The 17,500-nt window shown below is 44.5% G+C and overlaps 1 protein-coding gene across 1 annotated transcript in view; it reads right to left on the minus strand.

The window, feature by feature from the left end:
- The window catches only part of LOC129843737 (A disintegrin and metalloproteinase with thrombospondin motifs 17-like), a 60,769-nt gene that overhangs the window by 12,100 nt on the left and 31,169 nt on the right, over positions 1–17,500 (minus strand). The window contains exon 6 of the mRNA XM_055912319.1: positions 13,564–13,644. Coding sequence (XP_055768294.1) covers positions 13,564–13,644 — 81 coding nt within the window. The remainder of the gene's footprint in view (positions 1–13,563; positions 13,645–17,500) is intronic.

The following is a 17,500-nucleotide window of genomic DNA, read 5'->3' on the forward strand; positions in this document are numbered from 1 at the left end:
TATTAGAATATTAGCATCACTGTTCCATGGTCATCATTAGAATATTAGCATCACTGTTCCATGGTCATCATTAGAATATTAGCATCACTGTTCCATGGTCATTATTAGAATATTAGCATCACTGTTCCATGGTCATTATTAGAATATTAGCATCACTGTTCCATGGTCATTATTAGAATATTAGCATCACTGTTCCATGGTCATCATTAGAATATTAGCATCACTGTTCCACGGTCATCATTAGAATATTAGCATCACTGTTCCATGGTCATCATCAGAATATTAGCATCACTGTTCCATGGTCATTATTAGAATATTAGCATCACTGTTCCATGGTCATCATCAGAATATTAGCATCACTGTTCCATGGTCATCATTAGAATATTAGCATCACTGTTCCATGGTCATCATTAGAATATTAGCATCACTGTTCCATGGTCATCATTAGAATATCAGCATCACTGTTCCATGGTCATCATTAGAATATTAGCATCACTGTTCCATGGTCATCATTAGAATATTAGCATCACTGTTCCACGGTCATCATTAGAATATTAGCATCACTGTTCCATGGTCATCATTAGAATATTAGCATCACTGTTCCATGTTCATCATTAGAATATTAGCATCACTGTTCCATGGTCATCATCAGAATATTAGCATCACTGTTCCATGGTCATCATTAGAATATTAGCATCACTGTTCCATGGTCATCATTAGAATATTAGCATCACTGTTCCATGGTCATCATTAGAATATTAGCATCACTGTTCCATGGTCATTGTTAGAATATTAGCATCACTGTTCCATGGTCATCATTAGAATATTAGCATCACTGTTCCATGGTCATCATTAGAATATTAGCATCACTGTTCCATGGTCATCATTAGAATATTAGCATCACTGTTCCACGGTCATCATTAGAATATTAGCATCACTGTTCCATGGTCATCATTAGAATATTAGCATCACTGTTCCACGGTCATCATTAGAATATTAGCATCACTGTTCCATGGTCATCATTAGAATATTAGCATCACTGTTCCATGGTCATCATTAGAATATTAGCATCACTGTTCCATGGTCATCATCAGAATATTAGCATCACTGTTCCATGGTCATCATTAGAATATTAGCATCACTGTTCCATGGTCATCATTAGAATATTAGCATCACTGTTCCATGGTCATCATTAGAATATTAGCATCACTGTTCCATGGTCATCATTAGAATATTAGCATCACTGTTCCATGGTCATCATTAGAATATTAGCATCACTGTTCCATGGTCATCATTAGAATATTAGCATCACTGTTCCACGGTCATCATTAGAATATTAGCATCACTGTTCCATGGTCATTATTAGAATATTAGCATCACTGTTCCACGGTCATCATTAGAATATTAGCATCACTGTTCCATGGTCATCATTAGAATATTAGCATCACTGTTCCATGGTCATTATTAGAATATTAGCATCACTGTTCCACGGTCATTATTAGAATATTAGCATCACTGTTCCATGGTCATTATTAGAATATTAGCATCACTGTTCCACGGTCATCATTAGAATATTAGCATCACTGTTCCATGGTCATCATTAGAATATTAGCATCACTGTTCCATGGTCATCATTAGAATATTAGCATCACTGTTCCATGGTCATCATTAGAATATTAGCATCACTGTTCCATGGTCATCATTAGAATATTAGCATCACTGTTCCATGGTCATCATTAGAATATTAGCATCACTGTTCCATGGTCATCACTGTGTTGTTTACTAGCTCTACAAAAACATAAATTCTCTTTTCCTTTTCTACACATTGTATTTCACAAGATTCCCTTAGGTACAGACTGAGGATCAGCTTCTCCTCTCCCAATCTTAAGCTTAACCAGGGTAGAACTGCCGCTTTCAAGCAGCGGGACTCTAACCCGGAAGCTTATAAGAAATCCCTCTATGCCCTCCGACGAACCATCCAAACGGGAAAGCATCAATACAGAACTAAGATCGAATCATACTACACCGGCTCCGACGCTCGTCAGATGTGGCAGGGCTTGCAAACTTTTACAGACTACAAAGGGAAGCACAGTTGAGAGCTGCCCAGTGACATGAGCCTACCAGACGAGCTAAATAACTTCAATGCTCGCTTCGAGGCAAGTAGAAACTGAAACATGCATGAGAGCATCAGCTGTTCCGGACGACTGTGTGATCACGCTCTCCGCAGCCGATGTGAGTAAGACCTTTAAACAGGTCAACATTCACAAGGCCGCAGAGCCAGATGGATTACCAGGACGTGTACTCCGAGCATGCGCTGACCAACTGGCAAGTGTCTTCACTGACATTTTCAACCTCTCCCTGTCTGAGTCTGTAATACAAACATGTTTCAAGGAGACCACCATAGTCCCTGTGCCCAAGAACACTAAGGTAACCTGCCTAAATGACTACAGACCCGTTGCTCTCATGTCTGTAGCCATGAAATGCTTTGAAAACCCGGTCATGGCTCACATCAACACCATTATCCCAGAAACCACTCCAATTTGCATACCACACCAACAGATCCACAGATAATGCAATCTCTATTGCACTCCACACTTCCCTTTCCCACCTGAACAAAAGGAACACCTACGTGAGAATGCTATTCATTGACTACAGCTCAGCGTTCAACACCATAGTGGCCTCAAAGCTCAAAACTAAGCTAAGGACCCTAGGACTAAACACCTCCCTCTGCAACTGGATCCTCGACTTCCTGATGGGCCGCCCCCAGTTGGTAAGGGTAGGTAACAACACATCCGCCATCCCATCTGATCCTCAACACGGGAGCCCCCCAGGGGTGCGTGCTTAGTCCCCTCCTGTAATCCCTTTTCACTCACGACTGCATGGCCAGGCACGACTCCAACACCATCAATACATTTGCTGATGACAACAGTTTGCTGATCACCAACAACGATGAGACAGCCTATAGGGAAGAGGTCAGAGACCTGACCGTGTGGTGCAAGGACAACAACCTCTTCCTCAACGTGATCAAGACGAAGGAGATGATTGTGGACTACAGGAAAAGGAGGACAGAGCACGCCCCCATTCTCATCGACGGGGCTGTAGTGGAGCAGGTTGAGAGATTCAAGTTCCTTGGCGTCCACATCACCAACAAACTATCATGGTCCAAGCACACCAAGACAGCCGTGAAGACGGCACGACAAAAGCTATTCCCCCTCAGGAAACTGAAAATATTTGGTATGGGTCTTCAGATCCTCAAAAGGTTATACAGCTGCACCATCGAGAGCATCCTGACTGGTTGCATCACTGTCTGGTATGGCAACTGCTCGGCCTCCAACCGCAAGGCACTACAGAGGGTAGTGCGTACGGCCCAGTTCATCACCGGGGCCAAGCTTCCTGCCACCCAGGACCTTTATACCAGGCAGTGTCAGAGGAAGGCCCTAAAAATTGTCAAAGACTCCAACCACCCTAGTCATAGACTGTTCTCTCTGCTACCGCACGGCAAGCGGTACCGGAGCGCCAAGTCTAAGTCCAAGAGGCTTCTAAACAGCCTCTACCCCCAAGCCATAAGACTCCTGAACAGTTAATTAAATGACTACCCAGACTATTTGCATTACACCGCCCCCATTTATGCTACTGCTACCCTCTGTTATTATCTATGCATAGTCACTTTAATAACTCTACTTACATCCTAAACTGACCCAAGATCAGCGACTTGGGGAAACTTTACCATATAAAAGGTGGTGGAGACATACCTCACACTGTACAAAAGGAAGTAGTGTTGGAGTGTTTTTTTAGATTACCAGATGTGTTTTCAAAGGGAGTGGCTAGCCTTTCAGTCGCTACTCCCTCCCTTCCCTCCCTCCCTCCATTCCTCCCTACTTCTCTTCCTCTCTTCCCCATCCCTCTCCTCTCCTCTCCTCCCTCCATCCCTCAACTCCCTCCTATCACTAGAGAGGATCCCAGCATGTCCTATCAGAACTAGAATTGGACGCCACCGATGTCTCAAGTCCCCAGTGTACCCTTCCTGTTGACAAAGCACTTAACGGTTAGAAAAATGTTTAATAGCTGTTGTCAGAACACTCAAAAGGAAACCACAAGAGCGAAGTGTTCAAACACTTTACAAGCGGCTGACAAATGAGTGTGTTTATGGGCTTTCAAATTTCCCTGCAGAGTTGACAGAGAACAAAACATGCTAGACATTGCAGAATGTTTTAGCACTGGCTGAAGACTGTATGGGTCAGCCAAACTCAACTGGCAGACGGCGATCTGGATCTAGACCCAGAGAAGAGTCAATACGGACCAAACAACATAGCATTTACAGTAGTTATATAAAAGTCAATCAATAATTATTTTAAACAGCTTTCAAAATGTACCTGGGCGCCACGGCCTGTCTAACTCGGCAACCTCTCTTCCTCTCACTCTCTCAAAGCAACTCCCACCTCTACTAGTGCCCCGTCTAATCCAATCGCGTGGTTAAATGCAAGAGCCCATGTCTTACCCAATCACATCAATGTAAATATCCTCCACAACACCTCGGAACAAGCAGGCAGAAAGAAACAGAAATATTTCACTGAGGTTCAACTGTTAATATCACAGATAGAAGGAGCTTAGTTACCAGTATCTTTGTTAATATGGCTTGTTCAAAAAAATTTAAGTTCATGGCGAGTGCATTCTCTTGCATTCTCCCCACAACCAGAACAAAACAAATGTGCCTGATATGCAGCGAGTCCGTAGCCCTCGTGAAAAGTGGCAATGTTAAGCGTCATTACACCAAGCATAGTAATATAGATCAGACTTATCCTCTGAACATGGAGGTGAGAACCAACAAGATTAAACAACTCAAATCCCAAGATGAGGCAAAAAGTCCATGTCAATTCCCTGAAAGCCCAACAACGTGCAACGGAATGTTCACTGAGGATAGCTTGGGTTTAGGGAAAACAGACACTGAGATGGTAAAAGAACGCATGTGTGAAGTTGCTGACACCTTGTTTGCAGGTAAACAATAAAGAATACCGGTACCCCATGTATATAGCCTCCACACTGACTCGGTACCGGTACCCCCTGTATATAGCCTCCACACTGACTCGGTACCCCCTGTATATAGCCTCCACACTGACTCGGTACCGGTACCCCCTGTATATAGCCTCCACACTGACTCTGTACCGGTGCCCCCTGTATATAGCCTCCACACTGACTCGGTACCCGTACCCCCTGTATATAGCCTCCACACTGACTCGGTACCGGTACCCCCTGTATATAGCCTCCACACTGACTCGGTACCGGTACCCCCTGTGTATAGCCTCCACACTGACTCGGTACCGGTCCCCCTGTATATAGCCTCCACACTGACTCGGTACCCCCTGTATATAGCCTCCACACTGACTCGGTACCCCCTGTATATAGTCTCCACACTGACTCTGTACCGGTGCCCCCTGTATATAGCCTCCACACTGACTCGGTACCCGTACCCCCTGTATATAGCCTCCACACTGACTCGGTACCGGTACCCCCTGTATATAGCCTCCACACTGACTCGGTACCGGTACCCCCTGTGTATAGCCTCCACACTGACTCGGTACCGGTCCCCCTGTATATAGCCTCCACACTGACTCGGTACCCCCTGTATATAGCCTCCACACTGATTCGGTACCCCCTGTATATAGCCTCCACACTGACTCGGTACCCCCTGTATATAGCCTCCACACTGACTCGGTACCGGTACCCCCTGTATATAGCCTCCACACTGACTCGATACCCCCTGTATATAGCCTCCACACTGACTCGGTACCCCCTGTATATAGCCTCCACACTGACTCGGTACCCCCTGTATATAGCCTCCACACTGACTCGGTACCATTACCCCCTGTATATAGCCTCCACACTGACTCGGTACCGGTACCCCCTGTATATAGCCTCCACACTGACTCGGTACCGGTACCCCCTGTATATAGCCTCCACACTGACTCGGTACCGGTACCCCCTGTATATAGCCTTGTTATTGTTATGTTATTGTGTTACTTTTATTTTTTACTACAGTTTATTTGGTAAATATTTGATTAACTCTTGTTGAACTGCACTGTTGGTTAAGGGCTTGTAAGTAACCATTTCACAGTAAGGTCTACACTTGTTGTATTCGGCATGACAAATAAAGTTTGATTTGATTCCACAGCAATGAGGAGAAATGAAATATTAGCTGAAGATTTGACTTCACAACTTGATGAGGTCATTCAGAATGCACCAAGCATTTCATTAGCTGTGGCTGATTCAACAGATAACACTGATAATGCCCTGCTTCTGTTGTTTGTCAGATTTTATTATGAAACAAAGACAGAATTGTGGGATGAGCTGTTGGGCTTAACAAATCTAGAAGCAGACACACAGGGAGAGGATGTCAAAGGGATGCTGACCAAAAGGGGAGAGATCTGAAGTCAGTGGTCTCCATCACCACAGACGGAGCTCCAGCCATGACAGGAAGAGGAGGGGACTGGTTACACATTTGAAAGAGGACCACCCTGTCCTGACATCAAATCATCCATCAATCTGTCCTGTGTGCCAGTCTGGTAAAAGAGTATTCTGAGGTCATGACAACGATGATGAAACTGATCAAGAACACCGCCTGCTACAAGGCTTCTGACAGAGGCTAATGCCAGCTTTGATGACTTACTACTGCACAATGTCAGATGGCTCAGTGAAGGAAGGGTTTTGGAACAATTCTGAGCCATTCAGGAGGAAATCAAAGCTTTCTTATCAGAGCAAAATAGTGACAAGGCAACTCAGTTTTCTGATGACGAGAAGAGGGAAACAGCAGCATTTTTGACAGACATGACATCACACCTCAATCAACTGAATGTTAAGCTGCAGGACAACACAGTGTGACAGACATGACATCACACCTCAATCAACTGAATGTTAAGCTGCAGGACAACACAGTGTGACAGACATGACATCACACCTCAATCAACTGAAAGTTAAGCTGCATGACAACACAGTGTGACAGACATGACATCACACCTCAATCAACTGAATGTTAAGCTGCAGGACAACACAGTGTGACAGACATGACATCACACCTCAATCAACTGAATGTTAAGCTGCATGACAACACAGTGTGACAGACATGACATCACACCTCAATCAACTGAATGTTAAGCTGCATGACAACACAGTGTGACAGACATGACATCACACCTCTATCAACTGAAAGTTAAGCTGCATGACAACACAGTGTGACAGACATGACATCACACCTCAATCAACTGAATGTTAAGCTGCATGACAACACAGTGTGACAGACATGACATCACACCTCAATCAACTGAATGTTAAGCTGCATGACAACACAGTGTGACAGACATGACATCACACCTCAATCAACTGAATGTTAAGCTGCAGGACAACACAGTGTGACAGACATGACATCACACCTCAATCAACTGAATGTTAAGCTGCAGGACAACACAGTGTGACAGACATGACATCACACCTCAATCAACTGAATGTTAAGCTGCAGGACAACACAGTGTGTGATATGATAGCAGCAGTCTGGGCTTTCCAGAAGAAATTGGAGCTTTTCAAGAATGATCTCCAGGGAGAACTTGTCCACTTCCCCAATCTTCTGGTGCAAACGCAGGAGACAAAGATGTTCCCTACCATGTCAATTTCATCCAGAAGCTGATGGAGAACCTAAAAGCTAGCTTTGATTACTTTTTTGAAATTTTATTTAACTCGGCAAGTCAGTTAAGAACAAATTCTCATTTAAAATGACGGCCTACCAAAAGGCAAAAGGCCTCCTGCGGGGACGAGGGCCTGGGATTTCACTGTTGGAAGAGAATTGCTTGCTGGTCATCCAGAACCATCTTAGTCACAAAAAGTTGTCAGAGGAAGCTAAACAGATCTTCAGACGGGTAGATGTTGTCAGAGGATCTAAACAGATCTTCAGACGGGTAGATGTTGTCAGAGGAAGCTAAACAGATCTTCAGATGGGTAGATGTTGTCAGAGGATCTAAACAGATCTTCAGACGGGTAGATGTTGTCAGAGGAAGCTAAACAGATCTTCAGATGGGTAGATGTTGTCAGAGGAAGCTAAACAGATCTTCAGATGGGTAGATGTTGTCAGAGGAAGCTAAACAGATCTTCAGATGGGTAGAAGTTGTCAGAGGAAGCTAAACAGATCTTCAGATAGGTAGATGTTGTCAGAGGAAGCTAAACAGATCTTCAGATGGGTAGATGTTGTCAGAGGATCTAAACAGATCTTCAGACGGGTAGATGTTGTCAGAGGAAGCTAACCAGATCTTCAGATGGGTAGATGTTGTCAGAGGAAGCTAAACAGATCTTCAGATGGGTAGATGTTGTCAGAGGAAGCTAAACAGATCTTCAGACGGGTAGATGTTGTCAGAGGAAGCTAAACAGATCTTCAGACGGGTAGATGTTGTCAGAGGAAGCTAAACAGATCTTCAGATGGGTAGAAGTTGTCAGAGGAAGCTAAACAGATCTTCAGATGGGTAGAAGTTGTCAGAGGAAGCTAAACAGATCTTCAGACGGGTAGATGTTGTCAGAGGAAGCTAAACAGATCTTCAGATGGGTAGATGTTGTCAGAGGAAGCTAAACAGATCTTCAGATGGGTAGAAGTTGTCAGAGGAAGCTAAACAGATCTTCAGATGGGTAGATATTGTCAGAGGAAGCTAAACAGATCTTCAGACGGGTAGAAGTTGTCAGAGGAAGCTAAACAGATCTTCAGACGGGTAGAAGGTGTCAGAGGAAGCTAAACAGATCTTCAGATGGGTAGATGTTGTCAGAGGATCTAAACAGATCTTCAGATGGGTAGATGTTGTCAGAGGAAGGTAAACAGATCTTCAGACGGGTAGATGTTGTCAGAGGAAGCTAAACAGATCTTCAGATGGGTAGATGTTGTCAGAGGAAGCTAAACAGATCTTCAGACGGGTAGATGTTGTCAGAGGAAGCTAAACAGATCTTCAGATGGGTAGATGTTGCATCACTGCAAATGGAGTTGATTGTGGCTTTGTGACCCTGTCTTACTTTCTGGGGAAAGATGGTGCCTGCAGCTGATGTCCCTGTTCTCAAGAAACTAGCACTAGACATCCTGACCGTGTGTGGCTCCACATACAGCTGTGAATCAGCCTTCTCCACAATGAACTTTATTCAAAACAAATATCGCTCCAGGCTCACCAATGGACACCTGCACCAGTGTCTCATGAGTTGCTCTCACAACATTTGTGCCAAAGTTCAAAGCATTTTCAAGAGACAGAAAGTGTAATTTCTCTCATTGATGCAAGGTCCACAGTGACCTATACATGAATATTGCATGGCCCACAGTGACTGATACATTAATATTGCATGGCCCACAGTGACTTATACATTAATATTGCATGGCCCACAGTGACTTATACATTAATATTGCATGGCCCACAGTGACTTATACATTCATATTAAATGGCCCACAGTGACTTATACATTAATATTGCATGGCCCACAGTGACTTATACATTAATATTGCATGAACCACAGTGACTTATACATTAATATTGCATGGCCCACAGTGACTTATACATTAATATTGCATGGCCCACAGTGACTTATACATTAATATTAAATGGCCCACAGTGACTTTCTGTGCTTTCAGATTTTGTTTTTTAACTCTCCTTTGTTCTCCAGAAAACATGCACTTCATTTAATTGAGATATTATTTTATTTTTCATTGCTTTGGCACAAAATGCATTCAATGACTACATCTTACAAATTTTATGAATTATTTCCTCACTCAGACACAACAACCACCAAAACTCTATGTACCTACAGGCCAATGTGCACATGTTTACATACTCTTTTCAAAACTGTTAAACTGAAGTTCAAAACCTAACATAACACAAAATTGAATAAGACAGCAATTTGCTACATTTCTACAGTAATACCATATTGAAATACGTTCTAAATCTAAAAATGAAATGCTATCAAAACAATTAGGCCAACCACAGCTGATTCCCATTGTAGCTGAACACCTACCCAGGTGTTAGTCTTTCACTTTCATTACCATCTATACAGAAGGGGACATTTTAGGAATAATGCTGTACTGTAATGTAAACATGGACCCAGCCAGAGATAGAGAAGTGGCTAACAGAGGAAGAAGAGTGGCTGGGAGAGGGAGAGGAGTACGTATGCGTGGTGGAAGAAGACTGAGGAAGATCAAGAGCTGTAGTCTCAGATGAGATTAGGGCTACTATAATTGATCATGTAATAAATCCTGGTCTATCAATGAGAGAGGCTGGTCTGAGAGTGCAGCCAAATCTGCAACGCCCAACAGTGGCATCTATTCTGAGAAATGTCCGGCAAAACAACAGGTAAGATGTGCATTCTGCAAGGCCATCTGACTGAACTGCACATTACAGAAGTAAATTGAGCAAAGCCTCCAAACCTACTCGTGTGTAATTGTTTTTGTATTTCTGCTTATGAGCCAACGGTTACCTCCCACAGGCGGGAGAGGTAGGATTTTCACTGCTGTGCAGGAAACTGCAATCGTTGATATGGTCATTAGAAACAATGGCATAAAACTCACAGCGATTCAGGACAGAGTGTTAGCAGACAACATTACATTTGGAAATATTCACAATGTAAGCATAACAACTATTTCTAGAGTTCTGAAACAGCATCAAGTCAGGATGAAGCAGTTGTACACTGTAACCTTTGAGGGGAACTCTGAACGAGTCAAACAACTCAATATGTCCAGGCAAGATGACTATAAAATACAGAACTGGTTTTGAACAAAACCAAACAGGGCAGAGGCACACAATGGATGTTTTTAGGTATAATGTAAACTAGAGTAATAACTCTTATGTTGCCTTGTGGATTATTTTAGAGAGTCATGGAATTTGAAGCCAAGCAAACACCCCACATATTCATCTTTGTGGATGAGGCTGGTTTCAACTTAGCCAAAACACGGCGGCGAGGAAGGAATGTGATTGGGGAAAGAGCCACAGTGGATGTCCCGGGCCAGAGAGGTGCCAACATCACAATGTATGCAGTAATATCCTCTGATGGATTTCTGTTACACAAACTGATTATTGGGCCATACAACCCCGAGCGCATTTCATTCCTGGATGACCTCTATGGAAGGGCTGATGACCTCTATGGAAGGGCTGATGACCTCTATGGAAGGGCTGATGACCTCTATAGAAGGGCTGATGACCTCTATGGAAGGGCTGATGACCTCTATGGAAGGGCTGATGACCTCTATGGAAGGGCTGATGACCTCTATGGAAGGGCTGATGACCTCTATAGAAGGGCTGATGACCTCTATGGAAGGGCTGATGACCTCTATGGAAGGGCTGATGACCTCTATGGAAGGGCTGATGACCTCTATCGAAGGGCTGATGACCTCTATGGAAGGGCTGATGACATCTATAGAAGGGCTGATGACCTCTATGGAAGGGCTGATGACCTCTATGGAAGGGCTGATGACCTCTATGGAAGGGCTGATGACCTCTATGGAAGGGCTGATGACCTCTATGGAAGGGCTGATGACCTCTATAGAAGGGCTGATGACCTCTATGGAAGGGCTGATGACCTCTATGGAAGGGCTGATGACCTCTATAGAAGGGCTGGTGACCTCTATGGAAGGGCTGATGACCTCTATAGAAGGGCTGATGACCTCTATGGAAGGGCTGATGACCTCTATGGAAGGGCTGATGACCTCTATGGAAGGGCTGATGACCTCTATGGAAGGGCTGATGACCTCTATGGAAGGGCTGATGACCTCTATAGAAGGGCTGATGACCTCTATGGAAGGGCTGATGACCTCTATGGAAGGGCTGATGACCTCTATGGAAGGGCTGATGACCTCTATGGAAGGGCTGATGACCTCTATAGAAGGGCTGATGACCTCTATGGAAGGGCTGATGACCTCTATAGAAGGGCTGATGACCTCTATGGAAGGGCTGATGACCTCTATGGAAGGGCTGATGACCTCTATGGAAGGGCTGATGACCTCTATGGAAGGGCTGTGCCAGGTGAGGAAAGGATTGCAGTGAGGCGAAATTGGCCAACGTTTGTAATTGTATGGGACAATGTGGCATTTCACCACTCCCATGCAGTCACAGGGTTTGCAACCCATCCCAGGATGGTGTCACTTTTCCTCCCACCTTACTCTCCATTCCTCAACCCCATAGAGGAATTATTTTCCTCATAGAGGTGGAAGGTTTATGACCACCATCCACATGATCAAATGTCCCTCCTGGACACAATGAACGCTGGATACCTGGACATATCTGCAGAAGATTGCCAGGGATGGACCAGGCATGTCCAAAGATTATTTCCTAGTTGTATTGCCCAAGATGTAATGTGGATGAGAACCTGTGGCCAAATGCAGAAAACAGGGTTGGCTAGCTTTGCTTCTGCTGTATCTGTATCGGTAGATGGTATATGTATATACAAAGTCTTGTATTTTGGAATCACTCAATGCCAAAAAATGACATAAAACATATTGAAGCATATTGCATCATGTCTGATTCATTCCTGTAATATATACTGCATTGAATTCTAAACAGTAGAAGTGTCATTCTTGTTTTGTAAAGACATTTTACAAAAGAAAACATTGTGTAATGCTCCCTGTCGTTAGCGTTTTTTAGGTCATTGTTTTATGAGTGACAAAGTGTGCTTGTTGGGTGACAACCTTTGCTAGTGTTATGGAAGAATGAGTTGATTTGAGACATGTGTTTTGGTAGTTTTAGTGCATTTTGGATGTGAACTGCTGTGCCAAGCTGAAAGTTGGTTAAGTGATCTGTGTGAAGAGTTTTGAAAAAGTGACCTAAGTATTGAAAAATGGGTCCTAGCGATTGTAAAAAACTGTCATGTTTTCCAGTATTCTTGAAAACATTTTATATAACAACATGGTTTGTTACTATGCTGAACCACAGCGCCGATAAATGACAATATCCATCCGGACCTTTGCCACCTAGGAAATTTGTGTCACTGGACCGTTTCAGATAGTAGTTGAGTACCCTGCTATAGGGAATACAAGTTCACATCATTAGACAGATAATATGAACTTGTGCGGTTGTCTATAAAAGGGGTTCCCAAACTTTTTTCATCCAGGCCCCCCTTCCATCATTAGGGAATATCCCACTCCCCCCCTGCACACCCCTATTTCTATGGGTACAAGCACCGTTCATGAAACAAACTTTCCACAACCGTCATGTTGGCGAAGAGAGAATTTTGCCGGTTTAAAGCTTATTTCCTGCAATTCAACACATCTTGCATCATCAGTTTCTCTTGTCATGTTAGTCATTGTATACCTTAGAGAGCTATTTATAACTTGTCAGAAATGTCCAGATCAACTAGCTCATGTCAGCTAACATTTTTTAGCTAGGTTTTTTAGCACATAGATTTTGTAGTAATGTTGTAAGGTTTGAGGTACTCAAATATCACATGAATACACATTAGAATTGAAAGAATGTATAGAAGAATGTAGAGAATTGCACGAAAATGAGCTTTAACACTGCTAAATGTTCTCTGCACCCCACAACAAGATGTGTGTGTGTGTGTGTGTCTTACCCAGAAAGCTGTGTGAGGGCTTGTCCTCCACAACTTTGATTCTCCTAGCACCAACGGGGATGACAGCAGCCTCGATGTAACCTATAGAAACATACATGAGAGTGAGGTGGGTGGAGCCACACCCAGACCCACACCTGGGGTGAGGAGAGGACGAGAGGCGAGGGGGGATGAGAGGAGGTGAGGAGAGGTGAGGGGAAGGGGTAGTATGGACAGGGTTGGGCTGGGCTGGTTCTTTATCCAAGCTGTTAATTTGGAAAGGGTTGAAATATGTTTTCTGTGTGAAAGGCAAGGAGGAGGACAATGAAGGAAGTAGAAAGAGAGAGGGTCTACATCCCAAATGACACCCTGTTCCCAACACATGGGCCCTGTTCAAAAGTAGTGCACTAGACTCTGGTCAAAGGTAGTGCACTATGAAGAGAATAGGGTACCGTTTGGGACACAGCTAGGGTAGTAACAGTCATAGTAGCAGCGATCTAACTCAATAGCAGTGGACAGAAAGAGGTAGAGCCTCTCTCTCTCTACCTTCTGTCTCTGTGTGCTGGAGCATCACACGGAGCCTGGGTTTGAAAGGAAGGATTCAACCAGAGACAGGTAGGTTGTGACCCAGATGTCACCATATTCCCTATACAGTGTGATATTTGAGACTAGAGCTCAAAGTATTGCACTATATTGGTAATTCGGTGGCATTTGGGATGCACACATGGAGATGTACGGCTCTGAATTCAACAGGTGTTGAAGAGACCAGGAAGTATATGTGGTAGGATCCCACTGCATATACACTACTTTATGACATCACTTTTGAATCATTCATTTGATTCTAGCACAGAGATCCTATGAAATATTCTATGGATTCCAGCCTCAACCCGACTGGGAGAGAAATCTCTGATTAGACCCTTGCCAGCCCTTCCCTCCTCACAGACATGCATGCATCCAAGCACCCACTAGTGTTTGGGCAGTAGTGATGATACAAAGCAGCTCATTGGTTCCCAGGCCCTCGGGCAACTGACTGTGGTCACACTGTTACTTCTGAGGCTTACACACAAATGTGTCAAAGAAGGAAACAAAAAACAGAGTGGAGAGAGATATGAAAGACCCACAGTGAGAGAGAGAAAGGGAGGGAGGGAGAGAGAGAAAGGGAGTGAGGGAGAAGAGGAAGAAGAGAGAGAAATAGATACATCAGTGAATAAGAGAAAGAGAGAGAACAAGAGGGATATATAAAGAGGGGAGGAGAGGGTCTTCCATCATGTAGATAATTGCAATAGGAGGAACCCCCAACAAAATGTCACAGGTTGGGGTTTTGAGCCCTGTGTAATGGGACTGTTAAGCTCTGTGGAGTCAAGAGAGACCAGGTGTGGAGTCAAGAGAGACCAGGTGTGCATCCTAAATGACACCCTATTCCCTATCTAGTGCACTACTTTTGACCAAGGCCCATAGTGCCTGTAGTGCACTACATAGGGAATAGGGTGCCGTTTGAGATGCAGACCTTCTCTCTACAATAGATCCCAAAGCACAGTATCTATACAACCGTTTCTGAGAAAATAAAATTGATTATTCTTCCAAACTTTTACCATATATGCCATCAGTGGATGGAAGTCTTTATCGTCCTAAAATCTTCATTGTCTCAATTGTTTTTGTTTAGTTTTTTAGTTTTTTAGAGTTTGATTTATTCCTGTATCTCAAGAGGCCACATCCTAACCTGAGATCCACACGTAACAAACTTGACATCAATGCATGATTGACACCAAACTCAAGAGTTTCACACACGTCTTACATTACAATCAAGTCCCCTCGGCCTAGTTGAGCTGCTTTGTTCTTCTTTACTGCCTCCCCACTATGTACAGACTCCCTGTGTGTACTCACCGTAGTGCCGCCCTACAGGGCTGGATCTGCAATTACCACAACCATGCTATTATCTCTTTACACAGCACACAGGAACAAGTCACAAGTAACAAGTGTCTCTAGCCTTGACACTGATCTAAGGTCAGTTTAGCTTTCTCCCCCTCTAATGGTTAAGGTTAGGATTGGGGGGAGTCTAAACTGATCCTAGATCTGTGCCTACGGGCAATTTCTACCAAGAGCACCCCTTCACACAGTCAACAGGAAAACACCACAAACCACACACCCAGAAACGCTGTTAAAAACACCCCATCGCTAAGGCCCAGAGTATTTCCTGGTCAGGTCACATGGAGTGGAAATAACTCCAGGCCCTACCCATCACCAACACCACAGGGTTATGTTGATTGCCAATCTGTATGTAGTTACTGTATACACACCATTACACACACACACACACACACACACACACACACACACACACACACACACACACACACACACACACACACACACACACACACACACACACACACACACACACACACACACACACACACACACACACACTGTTCATTTACAGCCATTACTCTGGGAATGACTAGACAGGCTCTTTGCAGGCCAGACCTCCAGGGATAGAAACCCAATCCATCCTCCTCTGAGCTCTCCTGGGATTAACGATATGACATTCAAGATTTTCAATATGATTCTTAATCATTTTCGCCATTGGAATATTGTTGTATTATATTGTTTTCCCTCAACCCAGGTGGATGAAGAAGTACCACGAGGTATCCCAGTGTGTTCATCGAGGCGGAGCGTCGGGGAGCCAAGCCATGCTGGGATCCTTCCAAACGCACTTAGCCTCCTGTCCAAATCCACTCTTTTGTTCCAGCCCTGCACGCATCAAGCCCTTGAACCAGACTGAAACTAAAGCCTGAACAACATCTCTCCAGGAGCAGGACTAAAGAACACTGAGAGTGTGTATGTGTATGTGTGTGTGTGTGTGTGTTTGTGTGTGTGTGTGTGTGTGTGTGTGTGTGTGTGTGTGTGTGTGTGTGTGTGTGTGTGTGTGTGTGTGTGTGTGTGTGTGTGTGTGTGTGTGTGTGTGTGTGTGTGTGTGTGTGTGTGTGCGTGCGTGTATCTGTGTGTCTGTGTGTGTCTGTGTGTGTGTGTTTGTGTGTGTGTGTGCGTGTATGTGCGTGTATGTGCGTGTGTCTGTGTGTGTCTGTGTCTGTGTGTGTGTGTGTGTGTGTGTGTGTGTGTGTGTGTGTGTGTGTGTGTGTGTGTGTGTGTGTGTGTGTGTGTGCGCGCGTGCGTGCGTCTGTGTCTGCGTCTGCGTCTGCGTCTGCGTCTGTGTCTGTGTCTGTGTGAGGACCATCTGCATTTCGGCTATTGATCCCAGGAGAAACCAAGGAGGTCTGGATCTCCCATCTACCGACGTGTACACTCCAGTCAGGGCAAGACGCACACACACACACACACACACACACACACACACACACACACACACACACACACACACACACACACACACACACACACACACACACACACACACACACACACACACACACACACACACACACACACACACACACACACACACACACACACACGCAGAGCAGGCATCTTACATGAGAAACACTTGGGGACAGCCCTTGGTTTAGCCATCACACAGGTAGAAACCCTCTTACAGTGGCTAGAAGAGACTGGGGGTAGAGGAGAGGAGGGGGGAGGAAAGGAGAGGAGAGGAGGGAGGAGGAGGAGAGGAGAGGAGAGGAGGGGGGAGGAGAGGAGAGGAGGGGGAGCAGAGGAGAGGAGAGAAGGGGGGAGGAGGCAGGCGGAATGGCTTTAGCAAATGTAATGAATTGGGTAAAAAGCGTTCATAATCCTGTCTTACAAATGCACGCACTGTACACACACTGTACACACACACAATGTACACACTGTACACACTGTACACAGTGTACACATACACTGTACACCCTGTACACACACACAGTACATACACACACACACACACACTGTACATACCCTCTTCCTTGCTCTCGTCTTCATTCTCACTTTCTCTACATCTCTCAAACACACACACACACACACACAC

The sequence above is a fragment of the Salvelinus fontinalis genome, unplaced genomic scaffold (assembly GCF_029448725.1).
Source record: "Salvelinus fontinalis isolate EN_2023a unplaced genomic scaffold, ASM2944872v1 scaffold_0156, whole genome shotgun sequence".
NCBI lineage: Eukaryota > Metazoa > Chordata > Actinopteri > Salmoniformes > Salmonidae > Salvelinus > Salvelinus fontinalis.